At 49.4% G+C, this 27,421-nt stretch overlaps 1 protein-coding gene across 1 annotated transcript in view; it reads right to left on the bottom strand.

Annotated features, from left to right (window-relative positions):
• Positions 1-27,421, bottom strand: part of Haspin (haspin) — a 120,303-nt gene that overhangs the window by 79,775 nt on the left and 13,107 nt on the right. The window contains exon 3 of the mRNA XM_068372596.1: positions 17,510-17,664. Coding sequence (XP_068228697.1) covers positions 17,510-17,664 — 155 coding nt within the window. The remainder of the gene's footprint in view (positions 1-17,509; positions 17,665-27,421) is intronic.

Raw genomic sequence — 27,421 nt, 5'->3', positions numbered from 1 at the left:
TGGATATATATATTTTGGCGATAACTGAAACCTGCCGTAAAGCTTTTTACAATTTTTTTAATTTTTAAACAAATAAATAATATGATATCCTATATGTTATTACTATCGTAATTAACACTAGCATTAAAATTACTGAAAGGTTAGCGAGAGAAAAAGTTGTTAACAACGCAACCAATACTCGATGTTTACATTTTCTCAGCTGTGCTCGTATGGTTAAAAGTTGGAATTATTCCTCGAATTTATCATTTACCTGTATGCCCTTTTTGTAGATATGCCAATAATATATACGGTAAAAATTGTTACATTACTTTCATTATACATTTATATATTAATGTAAATCATTTCATGTGTGTCGGTGGTTATCGCACCTCAACCTAGGCTAGCCTACTGATAAACCAGACATAGAATTCAAGGTGTGATTTTTATAACGGTAGTATAAGACGACCCCCCATTTTTAATGGTTAAATTTTGGAATATAGGGTCGTCTTATACGCGGAAATATACGGTAATTACCCTCCGCTAGTTAGCTGGGGGGAGTGGGAGTCAGACTGACCACCCCACTCACACCTGCACTAATAACAAACCATAAATTTGCAATTACGGCAGGACTTCCGGAGTAGGTGATGGCGAGACCAGTATGAGTAAAGAGCTCAAGGGTTTGTATAGTTAGGAAAAATACAAGTTAATTCCAAATTTGTCATTTTTTCTGGCATTACTATACAAACCATTATGCTCTTTACAGTGGAGACTTACTCCATGGTGGGTGGAAGTCCCATCAAGAAGGAAATATTAACTCCGTTCAGTCTAAAAGCATAGCTCCAGGCTGAGCAACAGCTTTTCACCGCTGACACTGGGCAGACCTTTTCCTCCCCAAAGGTACCACAGAAATTCTGCTACTGTTGTAATAGAGGCACTGAGGGGAGCGATACCCCATCCACAACACCAAACACAAAAGACGGCCCACTTTGCCTGATATAAAGCAGCAGACCAGTCCCTGAGGTATCCTGCCATTCTCTTTGCAACCAGTCTCGAAAAGCCTCTCTTTCCGAGGAGTTGTTGGATCACCTGATGGAAAATCTTCACGTGTGGTTGTCTAAGTAGATTGGGAAGTGGAGGGAGCTCCCTCGGTGCCTCTGTGAGCAGATGCAGAAGGTCTGGCTGGCAACCTTTCTCCCTGTTGCCACAGCAGAGCTACCAAGGTCATCCCAAGGTCTTGTGATGCTCTGATTTTGTTTAGAAGCCTCCTTACTAGGCAGAAAGGGGTGAACACATAGACATCCAGACCGTCCCACATATGTTGAAAGGCATCCTGTGGGTCTAGTACCAGGGAGCAGTACACAAGTATCTTCTGGTTAAGGGACATCACAAACAGGTCCATTGTTGGCAAACCCCTTAAGTCAAAACTTTGTTGGCTATCTGTAATTTCAAAGACCATTCAGAGCCTACTATCTGAGTCCTCCTGCTCAGATTGTCTGCCAACACATTCTTCTTGCCCTAGATGAAATGGGCTGTGAAGGCTAACGAGTTGTCTTCCGTCCATCTGAGAATTTCTACAGTTAGATGGCCAAGGCGCTGTGAAAAAGTACTTCCTTGCTTTTTTATTTGTGACACTACCGTGTTGTTGGTCACTCATCAGCAGTACGGAGAGCCCTGAAAGAAGCTGATGGAATTGCTTGAGGGCCAGAAAGATTGCCCTCATCTCCAGGTTTATGTGACAATGTCACTTGGCATCGGACCAGAGCCTGGATGCCCTGAAGTGCAACAGGTTAGCCCACCACCCTACTTTTGAAGTCTTTGTGAAGAGCAATAATTCCAGGGGAGAGAGAAGGTCTACTCCCCTGAGCAGATTGGTGTCTGACACCCACCAACTCAGGTCTCTCTTTTGCTCTGACCCTACCGGTACCAAGCTGTTCGGAGGGTCTAGGTGCTGAGACCAAAAGGCCTTCAATTGCCACTATAGAAAGCGGATGTAAAGATGACCGCTGGGAACCAGTTTCTCCAAGGAAGCTAGATGCCCCAGAAGTCTATGCTACAGAATTGCTGGGAAGGAATCTTGCATAATGAATTGGTATGTAACTGTCTTCATTCTCTCTACTTGTTCCTCAGACGGGAAGACTTTGCCTAGTTTGGTCATGATCCTCATTCCTAGATATACCATTCTCTGTGTGAGTTGCAGGGAGGACTTCTCGTAATTTACCACGATCCCCAGATCCTGGCAAAAGGTGAGAAGACTGTCTCGACGGAGGAGAAGGGTCTCCCTCAAGTCTGCTAAAACAAGCCAATCGTCTAGATAACATAGGATATGAACACCATTCTTGTGGGCCCAGGTGGACACTGGGTTAAAGATCTGAGTGAACAACTGAGGTGCTGTGGACAAGTTAAAGAAGGCACCTTGGACTGGAATATCTTTTTGCTCAGAGTGAATCTCAGGTACAAGTGAAACCTCTAGATACAACATTTTCTAAATGCAAAAAATCAAAAATTTTAAGTAATTTTTATTTTTCCTAACATACTTACCGAGAACTACTTTCTTAGGAGTTACCTGTAATCTCCTCTCTACCGACCAGAGTTTTGTGTAGTATACCCTATACCCGTTTTCTATGGAGGGCTAACCCGGGAGTGAGAGAACGTGCCCCGAGGGTAGCCTTGAGCTAGGTCGAGGTCCGCTTGGGTCCCGTTAGTCAGTAAGTTCCTCGGATGTTGCAAAAAGTCCCTGCAAGGGCATAAAGGCACTCGGGGAAGGTAGGGAGGGCCATTACCCGAAAGTAGTTCTCGGTAAGTATGTTAGGAAAAATAAAAATTACTTAAAATTTTTTATTTGTTTCAACACAAATGCTTACCTCGAACTACTTTCTTAGGAGACTTACACTTTAGGAGGTGGGAGTGGCTTCCTGACCTTCAAGCCCAGCAAAGCGGACGCCAAGAAGCCTAGATATGAACTGGGTACTAAAAAACAAACTGGGAAACAGCCGGTAGGGTAAACTACACAAAGAGCTCACGTTAGTGTCTAAGTACTCACCCTTTGAAAAATCTTCTGATGCTGAGTCCAGTAACAAAGTTGCAGAGACGTGTTCTTCAATGGTTACATAAGTGTGGTTATCTCCGATAGGGACAGGAAACGGGGATTAGGGTGAAAAGGAACGAACCTGTGTCTCCTGGTTTTGCTATCCACGATTGTGCCTGGGGCTTCACCGTTAAATCACTTGGAGCGCGGAGATGACTGTCCCAATGGAGAACCCGTCTAAGGACCTTCTTGAGTAATCCTTGAGGTAATGGGCAGTAAAGGTCGACTGGTTCGACCAGGTGCCCGCTCGAAGGATCTGGCCCACTGCCATGTTCTTCTCAAAGGCTAAGGAAGTGCTCAGACCTCTGATGTCATGGGGCTTGGGAGTACCTGGCAAGGCTAGTCCCTCCTCCTTGTAGGCCCTGGCAATAACTTGTCTCAACCAAAAGGATATGGTATTCTTCGATACCTGCTTCTTTGTAACACCTGTGGAGACGAAAAGGCTCTTGATGCCTGGCCGGAGATGTGCAGTCCTCTCAAGGTATTTTCTAATGGCACGGACAGGGCATAACCTCAAATCCTCAGGATTCCCAGTCCTAGGAATAGCTGGCAGAGAAAACCCCTCGAATTTAGGATCCCAGACTGCTGGGTTCTGGGTTTTCGCCACGAACGAAGGGACGAACTTGAAAGAGATCTCTTTCCACCCCTTCGAATGAGAGACGTCATAAGACAGCCCATGGATCTCACCTACCCTTTTTGCAGAGGCCAAGGCCAACAAAAAGACTGTCTTGAGAGTGAGATTCCTGTCTACAATATCCTTCATTGGTTCGAAGGGGGGGCTACTTAACATCTTCAGGACCCTAGCTAAGTCCCACTGAGGCACCCTAACAGTTTGAGGGGGGGCAGGACTGTTCAAAACTCCTGACAAGCATAGAGATGTGTCTAGAGGAGCCCAGGTCGATGCCCTTCAGAAGGAAGACTTGACCCAAGGCTACTCGTACTCCTTTTATAGCTGGGATTGACATCCCTATCTCGTCCCTGAGATATACTAGAAAGTCTGCGATATCTGGGACTGAGGCTTTGAGGGGTTTTATGCGCTTCGAAGCGCACCACTTCGTGAAAGAGGCCCACTTCGCTTGGTAGACCGCTGCTGACGACCTTCTCAGGTAACGCGACATCCTCTTAGCCGTTCCTGACGAATATCCTTCCTTCTTCAGGAGCCGCTCGATAGTCTCCAGGCGTGAAGGCGTAGAGACTGTGGGTTGTCGTGGAACCTGAGAAAGTGTGGCTGTTGTAGAAGATCTGACCTGTCGGGGAGTGGCCACGGAGGATGGTTCGTCAGGTCTTTTAGGTCTGCGAACCACTCTCTCTCCGGCCACCAGGGCGCTACCAAAGTCATCCTTAAGTTCCGGGCAGCCCTTACTCTGTTGAGCACTTGCCTGATCAACGTGAAGGGGGGAAAAGCGTACACGTCTAGGTTGTCCCACTTGTGCTGAAAGGCATCCTCCAAGGCTGCCTTTGGGTCTGGGACAGGAGAACAATACACGGGGAGTTGTGCGTTCAGCTTGGTAGCAAAGAGGTCCATCACCGGGGAACCCCACCGTTGAATGATGAGCCTGGCTACTTCTGGGAGGAGGGACCATTCTGTTCCTACTATCTGACCCATCCTGCTGAGACCGTCGGCTAGGACGTTCTTTTTCCCCGGGATGAACCTTGCCAATAACACTATCTGGTTCGCCTCCGCCCAATCTAGGATCTCTAGGGCGAGATCGCACAACTCCCTTGATTTTAAGCCCCCTTGCTTCTTTATGTACGCTACCACTGTGGCGTTGTCGCACATCAACGCCACAGTGTTTCCCCTTAGTAGATCGATGAAGTGCAGGCAAGCTTTCTGGACTGCCTTCAACTCTAGGACATTGATGTGTAGGCCTTTCTCCCTGTCCATCCAGGTTCCTCTCGCCGTCCCGTTGAGGAGATGGGCTCCCCATCCCTGGTTGGAGGCGTCTGTGAATAGGAGCAACTCGGGAGGTTCGGTCGCGAAGGGCATCCCCTTGAGCGAGTTCGACCGGCAATGCCACCATTCCAGGGAGGGTATTGTGTTTGGCAGGACTGGAATTAATTTTTGGGGCGAGTCCAGTTGGTTCCAGAAGTTCTTCAGGTTCCATTGGACGGCCCTGAGTCTGAGTCTCCCCTGGGGAACCAGTTTCTCCAACGACACCAGATGACCTATTAGCCTTTGCTAGTCATTCGCCCTCCTGGGTTGCCCCGACAGAAAAGGAAGAAGGATCTTCATAAGATTGCTTACCCGCTCCTCTGACGGAAAAGCTTTCACTATTAGGGAATCCAGTGTCATCCCCAAATAGGTCATTCTGGTGGAGGGAGATAGGTTCGATTTTTCTGGGTTAATCATGATACCCAGACCCTTGCAAAACTGGAGAAGTTTTATACCCTGCTCCTTCAAAACGTCCTCTGAGGAGGAAAGAAGCAACCAGTCGTCCAGGTACCGGATGAGACGAATGCCCCGTTCGTGAGCCCACACCGAGACTGTCGTGAAGACTCTCGTGAATACCTGGGGAGCTGTCGACAACCCGAAGCAGAGGGTCTTGAATTGCAGGATCTGGGTACCCCATTTCACCCGGAGAAACTTCCGACTTGAGGGATGGACCGGGATTTGGAAGTATGCGTCCTTGAGGTCTATGGTCATCATGTAGTCTTTCTCCATCAAGGACAGCAAGACTGACTTCGGAGTGTCCATTTTGAAATCTGTCTTTCGCACAAACTTGTTGAGAGCTGACAGGTATATCACCGGTCTCCACACCCCCGTCGCCTTTTCTACCAGGAACAGGTGGCTATAGAAACCTGACCCTGGGTGCAGGATCTCCTCCATGGCGCCCTTCTCCAACATCATGGACACCTCTTCTTGAAGAGCCGCCCTCTTCAACGGGTCCTTGGGTGCCAGCCACTCCGACAGGCTGGCCGGAATTAAAGGCGGGGGTTCCGTCAAGAACGGTAGCCTGTACCCCTCCTTCAGTACGGATACTGTCCAGGGGTCTGCTCCTTGAGCCTCCCATGCTTGCCAATGTAGTCTGAGGCATCCCCCAACCTGAGGCTTGGGCAGGAGTAGGGGGCCTCCCACTCTACCTCCTCCTGGAGGAGCGGCCTGAACGGCCTCTCCTGGAGGCAGAATACCCTGTTCTAAACGAGGCCGACGCTGCTGGAGCTGAAGCCCACGAGGAAGAAGGGACTTCTCTCCTCGTCAGGTTAGGCGGGGCCTGAGAAGTAGAGGGACCGTCTGATGCTGACCTCTTGTAGGGGGGCCTCTTTACCGGTTGAGGCCTGGGAGCGTTCACTTCTTTTCGTTTAGCCACCTTTTCCATGATCTCTTCTAGCTCTTTCAAGGGGAACAAGGAGTCACCCCACACAGGAAGGCTCCTCATGGCCCTCGCCTCCCTGTCTGGGACCTTCCGGGAAAGCTTCGCCAGAATAGTGTCCCTTTTGCGAAGAACCCAATTCGCTGACAGGGCAAGGGACTGATACGTGAGGAACTTCAGGGTCTTGCCCCCGGAGATGATAAGTTCCCTCAGGAGGCTTTGCTGTTCCGGGTCCGTCAAGTCATATGTGGCTTGAACACCTACCAGTGTGGAAGCCCACCAGTCCAACCAAGAGGAGACGTGCACCAAGTCTTTCGACATCTCCATCATCGCAGCCTCCGACTGCGAAAAGCAAATCGGGGCTGAAGAGGCTCTGTCCTCTGTGGCACCCTGTCCCAGAACATCGAGGGCAGGCTCCACCTTGCAGGCTCCCGGTCGTTGTCCCTCTGGCACATAAAACCTACTCTGTGCCTTGAGCCCTTGGAGCAACTTCGAGGAGCTCTGCGTTTTGGGAGCTTCGGCATTGCCTGCCACAACTCTATCGACATGAGCCTGTCCCAGGACGAGATCTCGGGCCACAGGCAGGGCCAGGGAGGTTTTCTGTTGGACGGGTGCCTGCATCAAGCGGGTCAGGCTGGACCTCCAGTAGTCCTCATCGGTTGGAACCGGTTCTTCAATCCTATGATGCCTTCGAATCAGGCCTATAACCTTCCGATAGGCCGAGTCCTCGGTCGGGGAACCTTCTCTACCGTCCGCAGAACCTTCGGCCTGATCCCGAGGAGCCGGGTCACCGGGCACTCCCACCGGGCGCTTCGGTTCTAGAATAACAGGCACTCCCCTGCGGTGGTACCGGTCTTCCCCGGCGGAAACCTCCACACCAGGTTCGGGGGTCAGAACTGGCATCGCCGTGCCGGCGAGGACTACCGTTCGTGTATTCTCTCTGGGGGATGAGGACGCGGATCCCGTGGGCTGACCCGACGGAGGGAACCGTTCCTTTAAGTCCGAGGGCCGAACCAGCTGTGCTGATTCGGCCAGGCTGCCCGTAAGGAAGCACGGTTCCCCCCGCTGGGCGGGGTGAACCGGAAGCTTCGCGGCCTTACGTCTGCCTGAAGCGGCCTTCTCGCATTTCTCCCTGCGAGGGTCATATCTTCGTCTGGAGGATGGCCTTCGTGGCGAGAAATCCCTGGACCGCCGGTCCGGGGAACGCTGCAATTCAGACTTACGGGGAACGAAGACCCAATCACCATCGGGGGACCTACTCCTCCTGTACTTCCTCCGTGGAGAGCGGGACCGTCTCCTACTGAACCTCGAACGGGATCTTGAGCGGGAACGCCTGCTCCTGGACCGCTCCCTCCGGCGCCGATGTCTCCTCCTGGTTTCCTCTTCTGAAGAGAACGAAGCCCCACCATCCGAAGAGCCCGACGAAACTGTACCACCCGCACGACGGGCAGAAGCGGGGGTTACGGAGGGCTTCGCGACTTGCTGCGTACCAGAGGTCGAGGGTTGTAGGAAGGTTTCTGGAACCGCCGTCAGAGGAGCTGGAAAAGAGGTTTGGCGCCCTACACTAGGGAACCAGGTATCCAGGCCCTCTTCCATCCGCATTGGGGACCTACCTGGCGTTTTAGGGAGCTTCCACCCGAAGGACTCACTTACCGTGGAGTCCAACTTACCCTGGGCGTCGCCAGCTACTGAAGAACCTGAAACACAGGCCCACGAAGCGGGCGAAGAAACAGGCACAACATTACTACACCACAAGGGGTCGTCGGAGGAAACGTGCACCCCAAGCACAAGGGCAGAGTCTCCAGAACCCCCAGACACAGCACTACCAGGCCCCCCACTAGCCTGAGAAGTCCCAGCAACCCCCACTTCACACACATTAGACTCCTGGGGAAGAACCCTCGGCTCTTTCCCCGCAACGGACTTACCTCGTCCCCTACTCTGGTTAGGGGAAGTCGAGACAGAAGCCCCGTCGGACCGTCCACTGGGTGACGGTAACGGCAAAGAGATGCTAGATTTCCTGGGCGAACGTTTCGACGACTTCTTCTTCTTAGTGCCGTAACGCACCCACTGTATCTCACTCCAACTAACACACTCAATGCACGTATCCGATGGCGAGCACATCCTGCCCCTACAGGAAGAGCAAAGGGAGTGAGGGTCTACTTCGGGCTTGGAAAGGAACGCTCCACACGACTTTCCGGCTCTAGGTCCAGGACAACGGCGGATCTGCTCCATAGCACACAACCACAAGGCACAGGAACGAAAGGAATCAAAGGGATACACTTGGGAAGCACAAGGAAGGATAGTGAACACGCAAGAACACAAGGGATAAGCACAAAGATACCACGCGGTAACCACGCGGGACACACGAGGCGGACACAAAGGGTCGAGAGAGACGAGAGCGACGTGAGAGTATGGTATCACGTCGCGACCAGAGAACTTACTGACTAACGGGACCCAAGCGGACCTCGACCTAACTCAAGGCTACCCTCGGGGCACGTTCTCTCACTCCCGGGTTAGCCCTCCATAGAAAACGGGTATAGGGTATACTACACAAAACTCTGGTCGGTAGAGAGGAGATTACAGGTAACTCCTAAGAAAGTAGTTCAAGGTAAGTATCTGTGTTGGAACAAACTAATTTTACGTAATGACATACAAAAATTTTTTTTACCTCATTACAAACAAAATACTCAGAATGCAAAAACAAATTCAACAAAAATTTTAAAATTTGCACGCAGCACAATCTTTAAACTCTCCACCATTGGTCATCTCCCTACCCTGATGCTTGTTACCATCATAAAATCCTGCTCTCCTATTGGTCCACATCTTTCCCATCCTGCATCTACCAGCATCCCTCGACCATTTCGTTTCGGCATTAGCTATCGTTCAGGTTGAATTCGTGTTGGTGATTTCGAATTTATACTTATAGTTTTTGTGTTGCTTTATCCAACCCGTAATTCTGTCTGTCTTTTCTAGTAAAAGAACCATGTCCATGATGAGATGGAGAGACTTCTTCTCCTCTGGATTAAGAACAAGGAAATCACTGGAGACATGATCACAGACAGAGTAATCTGCCACAAGGCCAGCATCATTTTCGGTGATCTCATGCTTGCTCAGGCCGAAGACAACGCAGGAGAAGGGACATCGTCGCAGGCACCCCCAGAGTTCAAGGGTTCACGTGGATGGGTTGAAAAATTTAGGAGACGGATTGGCGTTCATTTGGTGGTGCAGCATTAGGAGACTGCCAGCGCAGACACGAAAGGAGCTGAAGCCTTTGTTAAGAAATTCTACGAGTTGTCTCTCCAGGAAGGATACATTCCCAGCAAGTCTTCAATTGTGACAAAACTGGGCTCTTTTGGAAAAAAAATGCCAAGCATAAGCCTATGATGAACAGGCTTAACCTTGCACTCTGTCAATGACAATACGGATTGTAAGGTTAAGCTCCTACTGGTGTATCATTCGGAGTCATTGAGCCTTCAAGTCCCACTCAGTGCTAAAGAAGAAGTTTCCAGTGATGTAGAGGGCTAATGCGAACACCTAGGTAACGAGACAGTTTTTGGGTAAACCTCAGTTTTGGTCCGACTGTTAAAAATCATCTGGAAGAGAACAACCTCCCTCTGAAATGTCCGCTGGTGTTGGACAACGCCCCTGTTCACCCTACTGGTCTTGAGTATGATATCCTCCTAGAATATTCCTTTATCAAGGTTCTATTCCTTCCACCTAACACTACCCCTCTCATCCAGCTCATGGACCAGCAAGGGATTTCAAATTTCAAAAGAAGCTCTATACAAGAGATGTTTCGAAATCACTCAGCACAAACCTCACCCTTCGTGAATTTTGGAGGGAGTATTTCAATATTGTGATATGCCTCAGACTCATCGATCGAGCTTGGCAGGAGGTTTCGAGGCGCACCTTGAACTCTTCGTGGAAGAAGCTGTGGCCTGATGCCGTCTCCGCACAAGACTTCACAGGAGTCAACGTAGGCTTAGCCGAAGGCGAAGCCGAAATCGTTGACGATCCTAAACCTGTTCCACAACCTGAGGTTGAGGATATCGTTTAATTTGAGGGGTCCATGGGGCTGGCTGCCGATGAGGACGACATTAATGAGCTTCTCGAGGAGCACCAAGGGGAGCTTAGGACAGACGACTGGAAGGATTTGGAGGCCATACAACTGAATGTCGTTCATGAATAGCAATGTATATTTGGATATGAATATGGTTACATAAAATTCCTTAAGAAATCTTAAAGGTTCTTTTCTATAGTCCAACATTATATTTAGTCCAGAAATTACGAAATCCAAAATTTACTGAATTAAAGTTCAAAATGCAGTACTATGTATATTCAAATTCAAGGAGGTTATTGCATCTAAATCATGCAAATTTAAAGAGAAAACAGCAATGCAATATAAATCCTACCCAATGGATACATGAAAAATTTTAAGTAATTTTTATTTTTCCTAACATACTTACCGAAGAATTACCTCTTTGGAGGGTCCTTGACCTCTCTCTCAAATTCGACCAAGATTCCCCGCGCTACCCCCCTATCTCGCTCCCGATAGTTACTACCCCCGCCGCCAGGATAATTCCTTCGGCCCGGATTAGAGCAGGTCACTGCTTTTCCCGGGTCAGGACCTCATTAAGTTCTCCGTAAAGCCCGACTTGGCAATGGAAGAATGGCACTCGGGGACGGAAGGGAGGGCCATTACTTCAGAGGTAATTCTTCGGTAAGTATGTTAGGAAAAATAAAAATTACTTAAAATTTTTCATTTGTTCCGACACGAATACTTTACCTCGAATTACCTCTTTGGAGACTTACACTTTAGGAGGCGGGAGAGCCATTCTGCCACTTGGTTAGGCACATGGTGCCCGGAGGGCTACGTAATGCGGGGGTACAGAGAGCGGTTAGGGGGTAGCAGTGGAAAACTTACGCTTATAATTTAATTCTTACCTCTTGACATGTTCTCTACTGACTTCTCCTGAAGAAGTAGGGATGAGTCTATTCACTTGTTGGGGACGTCTTCCAGCCTGCCACTACACAGCTTGGAGGGCGGCGATGACTGTCCCAATGGAGAATCCATCCAAAGACTTTCTTGAGTAGTCTTTGAGGTAGTGGGCCGTGAAGGTCGACTGGTGTGACCAAGTGCCGGCCTGCAGGATCTGGCCCACTGCCATATTTCTCTCAAAGGCCAAGGACGTGCTCAGGCCCCTGATGTCATGGGGACGGGGAGTGCCTGGTACCGCCACCTTGTCTTCTTCATAAGCCCTAGTGATGACTTGTCTCAGCCAGAAGGAAATAGTGTTCTTGGACACTTGCTTCTTATTAACGCCTAAAGAGACGAAGAGGTTCTTGGCACCTGGACGGAGATGGGCCGTCCTTTCCAGGTACTTCCTGATCGTCCTGACCGGGCATAACTTCAGGTCGTCCGTATTACCTGTCTTGGGAATGGCCGGAACAGAGAAACCTTCGAACCTCGGATCCCAGACTGCTGGGTTCTGAGTTTTAGCTACAAAGGAGGGTACGAACTTGAAAGATATCTCCTTCCACCCTTTGGAGTGTGCCACGTCGTAGGAGAGACCGTGGATCTCACCTACCCTCTTAGCCGAAGCTAAGGCTAGCAAGAAGACTGTCTTGAGGGTGAGATCTTTGTCCCCGATATCTCTGAGCGGTTCAAAGGGAGGAAGAGACAACATTTTCAGGACCTTGGCCAGGTCCCATCTAGGCACTCTCCTGGCTTGGGGAGGACAGGATTGTTCGAAACTCCTAATCAGCATCCCTATATGTCTTGATGTCCCTAGGTCGATGCCTTTCAGGAGAAAGACTTGGCCTAAGGCTGCTCGCACTCCTTTAATAGCTGGGATTGACATTCCTATTTTATCCCTAAGATACACTAGAAAATCAGCTATGTCAGGGACCGAGGCTTCGAGAGGTCTTATTTGTTTTGTCGCGCACCATTTCGTAAAGGCGGCCCACTTCGCCTGGTAGACTACGGTAGAGGATTTTCTTAGATATAGGGACATCCTCTTAGCTGTGGGGGAGGAGAACCCCTCCTTCCTCAGGAGTCGCTCGATAGTCTCCAGGCGTGAAGGCGAAGAGAGAGAGGGTTGTCGTGGAACCTGAGGAAGTGCGGTTGACTTAGTAGATCTGACCTGGGGGGCAGAGGCCATGGCGGATGGCTTGCCAGGTCTTTCAGATCCGCGAACCACTCTCTCTCCGGCCACCAGGGCGCTACCAAAGTCATCTTTAGGTTTTGGGCGGTTCTTACTCTGTTGAGCACTTGTCTTAGCAGCGTGAAGGGGGGAAAGGCATAAACGTCCAGGTTGTCCCACCTGTGCTGGAAGGCGTCTTCTAGGGCTGCTCCTTCGTCTGGTACCGGGGAGCAATAAACCGGTAACTTGGCGTTGAGCTTTGTTGCAAATAGGTCTATCACCGGGGAGCCCCATCGTTGAAGGATGAGTCTGGCTACCGCTGGTTGTAGGGACCATTCCGTCCCTACTATCTGACCTACCCTGCTGAGGCCGTCGGCTAGCACGTTCTTTTTCCCGGGGATGAACCTTGCAAGCAGTGTTACCTGGTGTTCGTCCGCCCAGTGCAAGATGTCTACAGTGAGGTCGCACAGTTCCTTCGACTTCATGCCCCCTTGCTTTTTGATGTAGGCTACCACCGTGGCGTTGTCGCACATTAGGGCCACGGTGTTTCCCTTCAACCGACTTGCAAAGTGCAGACATGCTTTTTGTACTGCTTTTAGCTCTAGGACGTTGATGTGGTGATGCTTTTCGGTCTCTGACCAGGTCCCGCTTGCTGTTTCTTCCCTCAGGTGGGCTCCCCACCCTAGGCTGGAGGCGTCCGTGAACAGGAGAAACTCGGGAGGACAGGACCCGAGGGGCATCCCCTTGAGGGAGTTCGACCGGCATCTCCACCATTTCAAGGCTGTTTCCGTGTGCGGAAGGACTGGGATCGATATTTTCTGAGAGCCTGTCTGGGACCATAGAGCCTTGAGGTTCCATTGTACGGGTCTGAGTCGTAACTTCCCTTGGGGAACTAGCTTCTCTAATGAGACCAGGTGGCCTATCAGCCTCTGCCAGTCTTTCGCTTTCCTGGGAAGCCCCGACAGGAACGGCTGAATGATCTTGACGAGGTTCTGTATCCTGTCCTCCGAGGGGAAGGCCTTCCCCTGCACGGTGTCCAACGTCATCCCCAAGTACCCCATTTTGTTGGACGGCGTTAGGTTCGATTTTTCCAGGTTGATGATGACTCCCAGACTCCTGCAGAACCGGAGGAGGTCCTTTCCTTGTTCTTCCAAGAGGGCCTTTGAACTGGAAAGGAGCAACCAGTCGTCCAGGTACCTGATGAGGCGGATACCTCGTTCGTGAGCCCATACTGAGACTGTCGCGAAGACCCTCGTGAACACTTGAGGGGACGTCGACAGTCCGAAGCAGAGGGTCCGGAACTGCAGGATCTGGGAGCCCCATTTTACCCGGAGGAACTTCCGACTCGACGGGTGGACTGGAATTTGGTAGTACGCATCCTTGAGGTCGACCGTCATCATAAAATCTTTCTCCCTCAAGGACATCAGGACGGATTTTGGGGTGTCCATCTTGAAGTCCGTCTTCTTGACGAACTTGTTGAGGGCCGACAGGTCTATCACCGGTCTCCACCCCCCCGTTGCTTTCTCCACCAGGAACAGGCGGCTGTAGAAGCCTGGCCCTGGGAGAAGGACTTCTTCCATGGCTCCCTTTTCCAACATGGAGGAAACTTCTTTTTGTAGGGAAGCCCTTTTCAACGGGTCCCTGGGAGCTAACCATTCTGTTTGGGTGGCTGGGATCAGAGGGGGTGAGTCCGCTATGAAGGGGATCCTGTAGCCTTCTTTCAGGACGGACACCGTCCAAGCATCCGCCCCATACGTTTTCCATGCTTGCCAATGGGGTCTGAGGCATCCCCCAACCCGAGGCTTGGGCGGGAGTAGGGGGCCTCTCCCTCTACCTTCTCCTAGAGGAGCGGCCTGATCTGCCCCTCTTCGAGGCGGAGTAACCCGACCTGAAGGAGTTGGTAGAAGTTGTAGTTCCCCTGCGGGAGGGCTGAGGAGATGATGACCAGGAAGAGGAGTGGGCGTCCCTCCTTGAAGAGCTGGGACCCGCTTGAGGGGTCACGGTCCTATCCGAGGCTGACCTCTTATACGGAGGTCTCCTGGAGGATGAGTGCTTAGGGACGTTGACTTCTCTCCTCTTGGACACCTTCTCCATCAGTTCTTCCAATTCCTTCAAAGGAAACAGGGACTCTCCTCCTAGGGGTAGGGTGCGAATGGCTCTCGCCTGTCTGTCTGGGATCTTCCTTGCTACCCTGGAAAGCACTGTGTCCCTCTTCCGGAGGACCCAGTTGGCCGTCAGGGAGAGAGCCTGGTATGCCATAAATTTTAGCGCTTTCCCCCCGGAAGTGATAATGTCCGACAGGAGACTCTGTTGTTCCGGGTCGTCGGGGTCTGTGGAGGCCTGTACATCCAGTAACGTGGAGGCCCACCAGTCCAGCCATGAAGTGACATTGATCATGTCCCTCGACATCTCCTCCATCATGCCTGCTTCAGAAGCCGAGAAGGACACAGGGGCTGAGCCGGCCCTTTCGTCCGAGCCGCCTTGTCCTAGGACATCTACGGCTGAGTCCACTCTACAGGGACCCGGGCGACGTCCTTCTGGAATATAAGTTTTGGCCTGTAGTTTCAGACCCTGGAGGAGTTTGGAGGAACTCTGGGACCTGGGGGCCTCCGCAGTGCTGGCCACCAAGTTATCTATGTACTCCTGGCCGAGTACTAGGTCTGGGGCGAGGGGCAGGGCCAGAGAAGACTTCGGCAGGACGTCCCGATGTGTGTACCTCAAGAGGCTCGACCTCCAGGTATTGACCTTCGGCACCTCGGGTTCAGGAATCCCATGAGTCCTCCTGATGCGGGCTACCACCTTCCTGTATGCGGAGTCCTCCGACGGGGAAGCCTCGCCTCCGTCGATCGAGGTATCGGCTTGGTTGGGGGGATCCGTGCTTGGGAGGTAGACTGGCCTCTCCCTACCAGGTCCCAGGGAGGCCCTCCCGCAACCGTAGGGCGCACCGTACCCGGTCGGGTCTCGCCGTGTGGCGGGTGCCACCGACCCAGGGAGGCCTTTCGACTGGGCCAAGGCTCTGGACGCGGAGGACAAGGTCCCGGTGGGAAGACCCGAACCCGGCAACCGGTCCTTCCCGCTCGACGTCCGACCCGGTTGGGCTGGTTCGGTCGGGCTGTCCTCTCGGAAGCGCGCTTCCTCCCGACGGGTGGGGTGAACCGAAGGTCTCGAGGACTTGTGCCTGATCGAGAGGTCCTTCTTGCGTGGCCGGTCGAGCGGTTCCAAGTTGTATGTAGGCAGTGACAACTTGGAGGCTCGATCACTGGACCGAGAGTCTGGCGAGCGGTGCTTCTTGGAGTCTCCTGGGGGCACGTAAAACCATTCGCCGCCGCCGGGAGAGACTTCCCTCTTGTACCTACGGGAGTGAGAGCGTGGGCGCCTCCTACCGTGCCGCGACCTCGACCTAGAGCGAGAACGATCGCTATCGGTCCGCGCTCTCTTACGATGCCGCCTTTCCCTGCGTTCTCCCTCGGAGGATGAGCCTTCTTCCGAAGAGTCCGAGGGCGCCACGTTCTTCCCGTGACGACTGCTAGAGTGATGCGCAGGGGAGGCCCTTCGCCGCCGATCGTCCGAGACCGGGCGCTGGAGAAAGTCCTCGGGAACTGCCGTGGATACCGAGGGTACTGAGACCACTCCGCCCCTACTAGAAGGCCATGGACCCAGGGATACATCCATCCTCAGCGGAGACCTCCCTGGAGTCTTTGGTAATTTCCAACCGAAGGAGTCGCTACTCGGTCGACGAATTCTCGAGTGGTTCTCTTCTGGCGGGGGGAAACCCGACGCACCGGCCCACGAGGGCGGGGGGGAGACCGAGAACGCCACACTGTCCCATAACGGGTCATCCGAGGAAACGTGCTCCCCTGCCACGTGGCCCGATCCGCCCGAAACACTCGCGGCCTTTCCGTTTACTCCCGAGGGGCCAGCCCTTGGTTCCTCCGTCACACTGGGTTCACTTGGGAGGACACTATGGGTCACAATTACACTGGGGGCTTGCTGACCACTCCTCTGCGAAGGAGACGGAGAGGCCGAGGCTTCGTCGGACCGATCACTGACCGACTGTAAGGAAGTCACGCTATTCACTTTCTTTGGGGAACGCTTAGATGACTTCTTTTTCTTAGTACCAAAACGTACCCACTGAATTCCGTCCCAATTCACGCACTCGGGACATGTGTCCGAGGAGGAACAAACTTTACCCCTACATGTGGAACAAAGAGAATGCGGGTCCACCTCTGGTTTAGAGAGGAAAGCCCCACACGACTTTCCTGCTCTAGGACCAGGACAACGACGCACGTTCTCCATCGTTCGCACACGAGTTACAGAAAAGTCTGGATAACACAAGGGAAACGGACTGAGGACACTTTTGCGAAAACGCACTATCGCAGAAAAAACACAAGTCCGTAAACTGGGAATACGTGGGAACACAACGCGCTGATCGAAAGATTTAAAACGAGAGAGTGAGATGCTTCGGATCTCACGACCAAGAACTTAATGAGGTCCTGACCCGGGAAAAGCAGTGACCTGCTCTAATCCGGGCCGAAGGAATTATCCTGGCGGCGGGGGTAGTAACTATCGGGAGCGAGATAGGGGGGTAGCGCGGGAAATCTTGGTCGAATTTGAGAGAGAGGTCAAGGACCCTCCAAAGAGGTAATTCGAGGTAAAGTATTCGTGTCGGAACAAATATAGATATAGTGTACTTCAATTTAAGAGTCATCAGCAAAAATGTAATATTTTTTTAAAAGATAGCTATAAACCATAATAACAGTGTAGCTGATATGTCAAGGTATAGTGAGGGGCTACTGAATCTAAATAATGACTCTTATCCTTTTTCTAGGAATTTAGATCCACTTTTCTGACTGACTGATATGATAAGTATATCTCTACAAATGAGATATAGATCAGTAATATTCATTAAAAATTTATATACATATTCTTTACAGAAATAAATTTATTGGAATTCTAGCAAAAATAAAAGAATTTGTACAGCTAATAATTACCTATTGATTTTAACGAGGTTATCAAAGGTGTCATTTGCAGAGCTATGGCCGATGCTTCCAAAGGTTGAGTTTGTTAAAACATTATTGACACACAAACGCCTCTGAATAGACTTGGAATTAGATATTTTGTCAGATTCTTCTAAAATATCAGGAAGCTGGAATAAAATAAATATTATTAGAAATATGATAAATCAGAAAACTGCATGAAGCTATCATAATAAAATATCTACTTAATACAGGGGTATAATATAGTACAATAATGATTTTACACAAACCAATCAATCACTTATATGCTCATAATTTAGAGCTTCAAATATCCTTAGCCAAAAACCTTTAACCTAGAAAAAACAATAAATCTTTAAAGAGTAATTTGCATATTTCCTAACTATACAAAACTGAGTCCTTTAAAAATGGATGTTTACAGCAGTTCTAACACGGCCATTGAATCATAAACATGGTAGTTGGTTAATGACAGTTGGCATTAGGGGGATGCCTCCCCCACCTGCCTGTTGCAGAATAGCCACAATTGTCCTTAAGCCTTCTATTGTGAAGTGAGTGAGTGGTGACTGAGGTGGGAAATTGCTACACTTATGCAAACCTTTTGTCCTTAAAAATAGGAAGGCTTACTCGGTGGGAGAAAGTGTCCTACAACCAAACTGAAAGGTTCCTTCTTCCATACATATGTCATCCTTACTAGTCGTGTACAAGTAAGGCAGGTGACTCGAACAAAACCTGGACAGCTGATAATAGAGATGTAGAAGCTTTTAGGGCCTCTGCCAGTACTGGCTTAAGAGGAAGCTAGCACTAGGACCGAGAAAATCTATCTCACTAGCTTGGAGATGGCATCAGCAGTGACAAATCAGGCACACCAAAAGAAATGTTTGATAAGACACTAACTCCTCCTCCTCTGTGTAACTCACCAACATAAGACGACATATGTAATGGTTTAGGCTGCTGCATCTCCTTGAGAAGAACAGGTTCTAGCAAGTAACTTTATCCCTACTGAAGTGTTGTTGGCTTCGTTACATTATAAAGTTGGACAATTATTTTGTCATTGGTTGTTAATAATACAGTGGGCTTAATGCTTAGTTCATGACCATTAAAGAAATAATAATAGGGTTAAAAAATTATCTCCTTTAAAACTATAATAATGATTATATATAAAACAACAAATGCACAGCACTGGGCTGCTAACAGCTTTTCTATTATTTCAACCTGAAGAAGGCCTAAGCTTGCCTATATACATTTGTTATTTCGGAGTTTTTCTACAGTGTTTTATGTACAAATTGAAGTGCCCTTTGATATCTCAAGCAATATTTTAGCCATGTCTCCCAAGATGCTTAAAGAGGGTGATTCAAACAGGCATGAAATTACAAATTGGACATGATAAAAAAAAAAGAAGATATTAATAAGGTAAAAAAAGTTATGATCATTGTGCATGCTGTAGGCCTGCCTCAGAAAACGGTGTCCACTATTATGCACAACAAAGAGCGCACTGTTCAATATATGACTGAAAAGGCTCCGTTATTAAAAACTTCAACAATTAATGTGGTGAGGCATAATCTACAATGAAATGGAATGATTACTATCCATTTGGATAGAAAGACAGACACACAAATGAATTCCTAAAATACTTATTCAAGAGAAGGCAGTCTTTGCATGAGAATTTGAGAAGGTAAAAAAAACATCAGGATGAGGACACTTCATTTGTTGTGAATTACATATGGTTTAATCAGTAAAGAAACATTGTAGATTACACAATATTAAAATAACTTAAAGATATATTGACAGTTATTAATGTGTTTATATATTCTCTCTCTCTCTCTCTCTCTCTCTCTCTCTCTCTCTCTCTCTCTCTCTCTCTCTCTCAACACCTTACCCTGGGTTCCTTAGAATCAATAAACAACGTAGGTTGGGCTATTACTGTAAACCTCATAGAGAAGGGAGCAGCACTTCCCCCATTCGATGGTAGATAAGGTGAATGAAGATGCCCACGCTTCTCCAATACCTGACCATGGAAAGAGTGCACAGGGAGCTGTGTATCCCCTAGCTACCAGGGTAGTCAAGCCAGCTATGGGGCCATGTATCTCAAGCTAGCACAGCTACCGAGCTAGCCAAGCCAGCCATCCGGGCCATGGCACAGCCCCACACATCTCCGGCTAGTCTGACTACCAGGGTAATCAAGACAACAACCGAGGCCCCAGCTTTGGGCTGCGGCATGGGGCGGGGAAGCGGTGGACCAGCTGGGAGCCGTCCACATCCCTCAAAAGAGAGGTGGAGTTATGATGAGGCCTTAGGAACTTCTTACATGTGGCCTTCCTGGATGTCTTTGGCTTCTTCAGAGAAGACTAATCAGAAACAAATGAGGAAAATGAGAAGGCAGAATAGGGGAGGACTATACAATCACATTTACACTCACGGAGTGTTGAGGGCAATCTCCCAGAGCTAAAAGGGTTCCCCCAGAAAACAGAGCATTAGAAATCGCTGGGGAAACCCCAAGCTTCGTTTTCGAAGTCGGAAAAAACGAGCTGAAGACCTTCTTTGGCATCAGCTTGGGTGTCCCCTCTGATGAATCCCTCTTAATCTTTTTCTTAACGAATTCTGCCCACTGCACAAGAAGCCACTCCCTACACTCCTCACAGGGGGATGACTGCAAACAGTCATCTCTACTGCTAAAACCACAAAGCACACAGGTGTCCACCTCCAGCTTGCTCATTTAGCAGCAACCACCGCAGCCTTTTTTGCCAGGGCAAACCTGCATATCTGGCTTAGGGGCAACATCGCAATCAACCCCAAACACACTGAAAAGAAAAAAAGGAAAGCAATTTTCTATTTTAACAACCAAGTTAGCAAGCACAGTAGTGTACGTCTGTAGTCATCTGCGGACGAAGTCAAAGTGAGGGTTGCTCTGCCTGTCGGATGCTCTTCTCTGCCATCAGGGGACCAACTATGTTCACTGTACCTTGTTGAAAGTCTAACGACCATTTCTGATTCACCAATGTTATACTCCAATTAAAGGTTGAAAGTTTGTATTATGTATAGGAACAAAACATTGCTTCAATATGGCTGAGTAGTGCATTTCAATGGACTTAGGTTTGTATAGTTAAGAAAAATAACAAATTTGGAGATACTGTACTGTAATTTGTATTTTTCCAAGCATACAAACCTGGAGGTATTTATAGGGGTATACTTTCGGCGTAGCTGAATGACGAGCCATTATAATTTTAGTGAGGGATAACTACCCCATCCTCTAGTTAGCGGGTGAGGGGTGGAGTAGATTGGCTACCCCGCTCACTCACACCTCTCGGCTGAGTAACCACTCTGCTTATGGCAGGACTTCTCTGGGGACAGGCTGGCGGGCCAATTTGTATAAATAGCTCCGGGTTTGTATACTAGGAAAAATACAAATTATTTCCGAATTTGTTATTTGTTCCGGCGTAAATACAGACCCTCCACTATTTATAGGGGTGACTTACTCTTAGGAGGGAGGAAGTCCTCACCAACTGGCCTTGGTCATGACCTGGGGTCCTCTCTATTTCGATTTGTGATCGATAGTAGAAGGAACCCTACCTTCGCTAAAATCCAGTGCCGATATGAGGTAATGCACTGATAGTGGCCTGCAGAAGCTTGTGTGTGAATGGAACTAACAGTGTGGCTTGTCTTTAACATAGGAACTTGAGTACAAAACCTATTGTTCTTAAGACTTACCCAATACTCTCCCTCAAAAAGGTATTGGGGACGACACAAAGTATTATTCTATATTTAGGAGGCACAACCGAAATGAGTCTTAACTACAGTGGGGTGAGGTCAGCTATGCTGAGGCTCTGCAGAGCAGTTTTCTCCAAAGGGGTGAAGGTGAAAGGAAGAAAGGAGCCAGTCATTCTAACTCATTCACCCCAGACTAACCGGGGTAACCTCAGCTCTCAACCCTCTGCTACTTGTCCATCAAAGTGCCTGAGGTGTTTAGACCATTTGTTGTGCGACCACCAAAGGACCGATGGAAAAGGTCTCCATGTTCCTGAGGGTTACGTCTTTGCAGGTAGTGGGCCGTGAAGGTCAAATGACGCTTCCAAATGCCCACTTACAGTACCTTCGCCACAGATTAGTCTCTTGATCGCCAGGGATGTAGCAACGCCACTGACGTTAAAAGCTCTAGGTCCTAGGATGGAGGAGGGTCTAGATTGAGAGCAGACTCAATAGCCTTCTGATCCCAGAGGGGAAGGAAACCCTTGTGGTCCTCCTCTTGACCTTCCCCATGCTGGTCAACAGTGCCGACACACAGGGGCAAGCTGGTATCATTCTTTAAAGGTAACACCACAGACTCCTCACTGGGTAAAACCTCAGTTGAAGGGTCTTCAGTTACCGAACGAAGACTATCCGGAATGGGCTGCACCTAGGGTACAACACACTCGCATTTTGAGTCTTGGCATTCAACTCAGGGATGCCGCTGAGGATTACTTCTCCCTGTCTCCAAGAGTGGGAGACATCAAAAGATGGATCATACAACACACTAACTCTCTTGGTCAAAGCCCAAGTGAGTGGAAAGGGCCGTCTTCCATGTAAGGAAGTGGTCTGCTGCCTGGCATAAAGGTTCATAGAGAGGGGCCTTCAAGGACTGAAGCACCCAAACCCCGTTCCCAGTAGGAGGTTGAGATCCGACGGGGCCAAGTTATCTCAGACTTTGTATAAGTAAAGGCATTGATGAGAGAGAATCCCCTTCCAAGACATCAGTCACAAAGGACCAAAAACTTTGCCTCGAAGACCGACGCTGAAAAGTGTCTGAGGTGCCTAGACCTCTTTTCAGCAACTTGTTGCAAAAGGCAAAAGGCCTCTCTGAGAGAGGTGTAGAACCATCCCAGGCGTGAAGTCAAAGCAAGGCTACGGCTTTGGAAGTGTTAGCTTGTGGCTGCTTGGAAGATAGTGTCATGGGGGAAGATCCATCGGAACTCCGTCGGGAGCTGCAGAAGGTCCGGGAACCATTCTGCGTGATGCCCTAGTGGAGCTATTGGAGTCATTGATAAGATCCTTCTTATCCTGACTTGGCTGAGGACTTTCTAACCTGACCGAATGGGGAAAAAGCGTATACCTCTAAGCTGCCCCACCGATCTTGGAATGCATCTTGTTCAAGGGCCTCATGTTCCGGGACTGGGGAACGGTTGAGCAGGAGCCTGAAGTTCAGGACCGTTGCGAGCATGACCACAGTCGGGGACTTCACAAAGTTAAGACTTTGTTGGATAAAAGATGATTCAAAGACACTAGGCGCCCACTATCTGAGTGGTCCTGTTCATATTATTTGCAAGCACATTCCTGTACCAGAAATGACGCAAACAGTTGGGGGCACCTAGCTGTCCTCTGTCCATCTGAGGCTTCCTGAGGTGAATGCTGGTACCTTTCTGAATCGGGCCAACGGACGAGGATGGAATGGTGAGGCATATGCCAGCCCCCCTCTTTTGATGCATTAAAGAGAGCATCAGATCTAGAGGGGAGACGAGAAGATAGGCCTCTTTGCAGAGAATCTCATCTGCCACCCCCCATCCACGGTTGGTCCAGCGAGGGGGGGGGGGAATTGCAAAGCAATAAATACATCTCAAGGTGATGTCGAGACGTGCAACTATTTGCACATTCTTGCAATGAAGGGGAGGAGCCTGTCCTCCCTCCAACTGCTGCCAATCTAGTGTGGTTGGCCGAATTAGACCGATACCAAACAGTAAACCAGTTACTCAGTACAGCTTAAATTTCCAGAGATAGCCTTCTGGACAGGAGACTGGACGGTAATTACTGAACGCATCCAACCAACCCCAAGAAGAGACTGAGACATACCTTCAATCTATTGTTGGATGGGTAATAAGCATAAGTCTACTACGGAGTAAACTAGCATTTGTATTTAATATTCCCTACTAGGGAACAGGTATGCTTATGCGAAGTTTCCAGTCAGAGACATTGTAGGAGACTAGGACTTCCGATCGGGAGAAAGGAAAAAGTGCCTATAAGAAGGCAGAATGTAAATGCCGTATGTCTGATTACAGGAAAGTAGCCAAGTAATGTACTGAATAACCTGATTACAGTAAGGAATATAGCTATACAACTTAATAGAATGGAGTTCTAATTGCAAAATGTATATAGCCCTTATTGGCAAAAAGATCGCTTACACGCATATGGGCTTGCCCATCTGCACTAGAGCATGCGTAATCACTGCCTCCAAGAAACGTTTGCAACGAATCTGGTTGTGGGAATAATGTATGTGCGACGAATCGCAACATTATTGCCCAAGGAATTTTTGATCGTTGACTAGCTGTAATAACATTTTGAATGAGAGCGAGCATGTTCTCAAACAAAATACAGTATACAGTTATAAAAGCGATCATTTCTCCTTTGGTTTGCCCCTCCTCTTTATAGGAGGGGCTAGCCAGTGTTCATACACAGACAAGAATGTCTGGTTTCCCGTGGGCAGGGTTTGAAACATTCGTAAACATAATTAAAAGCTGCCCATGCTGTTGACATCGTTCTAAAACATGAGCTAACACTGCTCCTTCGGGACTAATTGTTTGAGACAACAACCCTGTAAGGGTAGAATAAAAAGTCTCAGAAGCCTATCGTGTAAAACTGTAAATCGTTTTACCCGAGGTACAATGACAGGAAAGGCTGACACAATCGAACGGTAGAACCCGAGTTTATGACAATAAGCTCACGGTTTTGTCTAGGATAGAGCGCATGCTCTGGGAAGACTTACGGTATTTTTTAAATTTTAACAACACCCGTTGAAGTTCTGTAAAACTCCTCAGAAACGAGAGTCTCCTGAAAAGGGTGAAGTCTCGTATGTGGGGGTTTGCTTCAACAAGACCAGACATAAACTGCCAATGACCGCTTACCCGAAGGAGTTGCCATCGAACGCTTTCTCGCTAGCGACAAAACTACCGTCTAATTCAGACAAGGCCTGCCAGGGGATATGAACTGGAATGTAAAGACTTTTTTATTCCCCGCTAATTTCCGTACCGGCAGTTGAGGGTTTTTCTATGACGAGAAAGGATCACAAGCCGCCTGCTAACCCAACCACTCGAAGTGGGATGGTGGAGGGAAGATGACGGTAGTTTGTTCGAAAACGAAAGGATCGGTGCTGGCTAGACCAGCCTAGCTGACATAGTAATCAGCTGGGAGTGTAGTGACGTAACATGTTACGCTTTTGGAAGACCCATCCTGTAGGAGGGAGGGGTTGACCATAGAGTTTTCAGAAAAACTCTGGATCGCGAGAACCAAGAGATTTGGCGCGACGAGACCCTAGGGATTCCGAATTTATTGCGCGACCCTAAGGGATCGTGAATCTATTTCGCCCAACCCTAAAGGATCGTTGTGACGAAAACTGAAGAACCTCTGTCGCTGATTCCTGATGGAATCTTCAGGAATCATGTTGCGTGAACCCACCAAGGTTCACAAGACCAGAAGCATGATCAGAATCCAAAGGAACTATGTCATAGTTACCTGTAGGGAGACAGAAACCCCTAAGCAGCAGGCATCCCTCAGGGTTTAGGAACCTCGGCAGGTTTCTGAACCTTCTTACCTGTGGGAGGCTTCCCGGCAGGCAAGAGCGGCACAGGATAGGGTCTGGACATTGTCTCTGAGCCAAAGAAAAACGGAAGTGGGCTTTGTGAGCCTCAGGGTTCAACATAGCGCTGATCACGCGCGCCAAGATGGTCGCGCACGCGTGAACACTCCGTGCGACGAGTCCGAGTACTCTCTGTCAAAAGAGTAATACTCTTGATGACGATGGTCGCGAGTGTAGAGTTGGTCACACGGGTTGCGTTAATCGCGCACGTGTGCGCAACGAAACTTCGAAGACTGTCATAAGAGTAAAACTCTTGATGGCAATGGTCAAGCGCGTAGCGCTGATCAGGCGCGCGCGAACCCTTTGCGCGACGAGAGTCCGAAGACTCTCTGACATAAGAGTAAAACTCTTGATAACGATGGTCACACGCGCGACGAGAGTCTGAAAACTGTCATAAGAATGAAACTATTGATGACATTGGTTGCGCGCGCGAGACGAGAGTCGGAAGACTCTCTGTCATAAGAATAAAACTCTTGATGACAATGGTCACGAGCACGTGAACACTTGGCGCAACGCGCGTAGTGCTGATAGCGCACGCGCTACTATCTGTCATTAGAGTAACACTCTTAATGATGATGGTCACGCGCGGAGAGTTGCTCATGCGCGTGCGAGTAAAACTCTTGGTGACTTGTTTCACGAGAACCAGAAGGTAATTGTATGAACCCCTGGAAGTCGGGCGATAAGGAGAGAACTCCCTGCTACGATAACCCAGAGGTTCCGCGTAGCGCAGGACGCGCGAGCGCGAACGCTCTACACGACAAAAGTCCGAAAACTCTCTGTCATAAGAGTATGACTCTAGATGACGAGGGTCACGAGAACCCGAAGGTTCAGCGTGTTCTGTGTTTCAAGACCCCAAAGGGTCAGAGCAATGGGAAACCAAAGTTTCCCTGTCACGAGACACCGAAGTGTCAGCGTGACTAAAGGCATGAAAGCCCGAAGGTTCAGCACAACCTGTATTGCAAGACCCTGAAGGGATGGCGCAACGGGAAACTGAAGTTTCCTTGTCACGAGACACCAAAGGGTAAGCGTGACTGATGGTACGAGACCCCGAAGGATCAACGTAACCATCGTTACGAGAGCCCGAAGGCTCAACGTAACTGAAGCCCAAAGATTCCAAGTCGTGTGAACACGAAAGTCCAGCGCGAAGGAGGCCCGAAGGACTCCTAAGGTCATCAGAACTGGCAGGATCAACATGACGAGACCCCAAAGGCTCACGATCACCGCGAGGAGAACCAGCTGGTTCAAAAAGGTAGTCTCATCACAGCACGAGGAGAATGTCCAGGATGGAGACGGGTCACCACCCCTTTCACCCTACAATCCTCCGGAGAGGAACGCTGAGCAGACTCCGCCAGAGGGGGAAACTAATACCACTCTTAAGATACCTCATCGTTGGGGAGGTTTGTTCTCCCGCAGGAAAACGTCGCCTAAGACAAGACTCTCACTCCGCTCCTGGAGGAGAACTATAAGCATAATAGTATAATGGGGACCACCAGTGCCGAAAGGCGGTCTTCTCTCGAGAACGAGAGACTCGTTCCCCCGAAAGGGAAACCTGCTTCGGAGAAAGCTCTACCACCGCCCCTGGTGGATCAGCAAACTCCTCGGCGATCCGCAGCTCAAGGGGAAGAAGCACAGTCTTCGGCGACAAGATAGCATAAGCAGATCTCATCGAGCTGTCAGCGATTCTTCCCAAAAGAAGGAAGGTTGCTGAACGGCTGAAGTAGGGAAGCTCACCCTCGGAAGGGAGAGCAGCCCAACTCCAGGGAAGGTTAACACTCCCTCGTAAGGGAAGCTTCTCCAACCCTGGAGGTGAACATCCTGGCAGCACTCTATGCTTCCCATCAATAAGCCTTGTTCAAGTTGAAGGTTAGAAACGAGTGCTACCTCGTAAGGTGGGCAGCTGACGAGCTGCCACAGGAAGAGTTGGACATTGACCGGAGCAGCCGAAGCCATCGGTCTTCTTTCTACGTCGCTGCTATCTGTAGAAAAGGAAATAAAAGCGTAGGTGTAACAATCTCTTGTGAACGAGAGAGAGGTTTCCCCCCGAAGGAGAAACAAGCCTTGGACTTGCTTTTCCCCAGTGATGAATTACAATTCATAACTCCGCTGCACAAAGTGAACTATTCGGGGAATAAGTCACCTTACTTGCAAGAGAATTCCTCAAAAGGGAGGGGAACTATTATAAACTTTAACTCAAGTACTGAACACACGGGAGTGTTGGGAACTGACGGCCACCAACGCAGGGGAGGGCGGCAAGGTAGGGGAGGTATATCAACACAATGACAACTCACTTACAGCGGAGTCCGCTGGATACG

Source organism: Palaemon carinicauda, chromosome 4, assembly GCF_036898095.1.
Source record: "Palaemon carinicauda isolate YSFRI2023 chromosome 4, ASM3689809v2, whole genome shotgun sequence".
Taxonomy (NCBI): Eukaryota; Metazoa; Arthropoda; class Malacostraca; order Decapoda; family Palaemonidae; genus Palaemon; species Palaemon carinicauda.
This window is presented reverse-complemented; position numbering and strand designations above follow the sequence as displayed.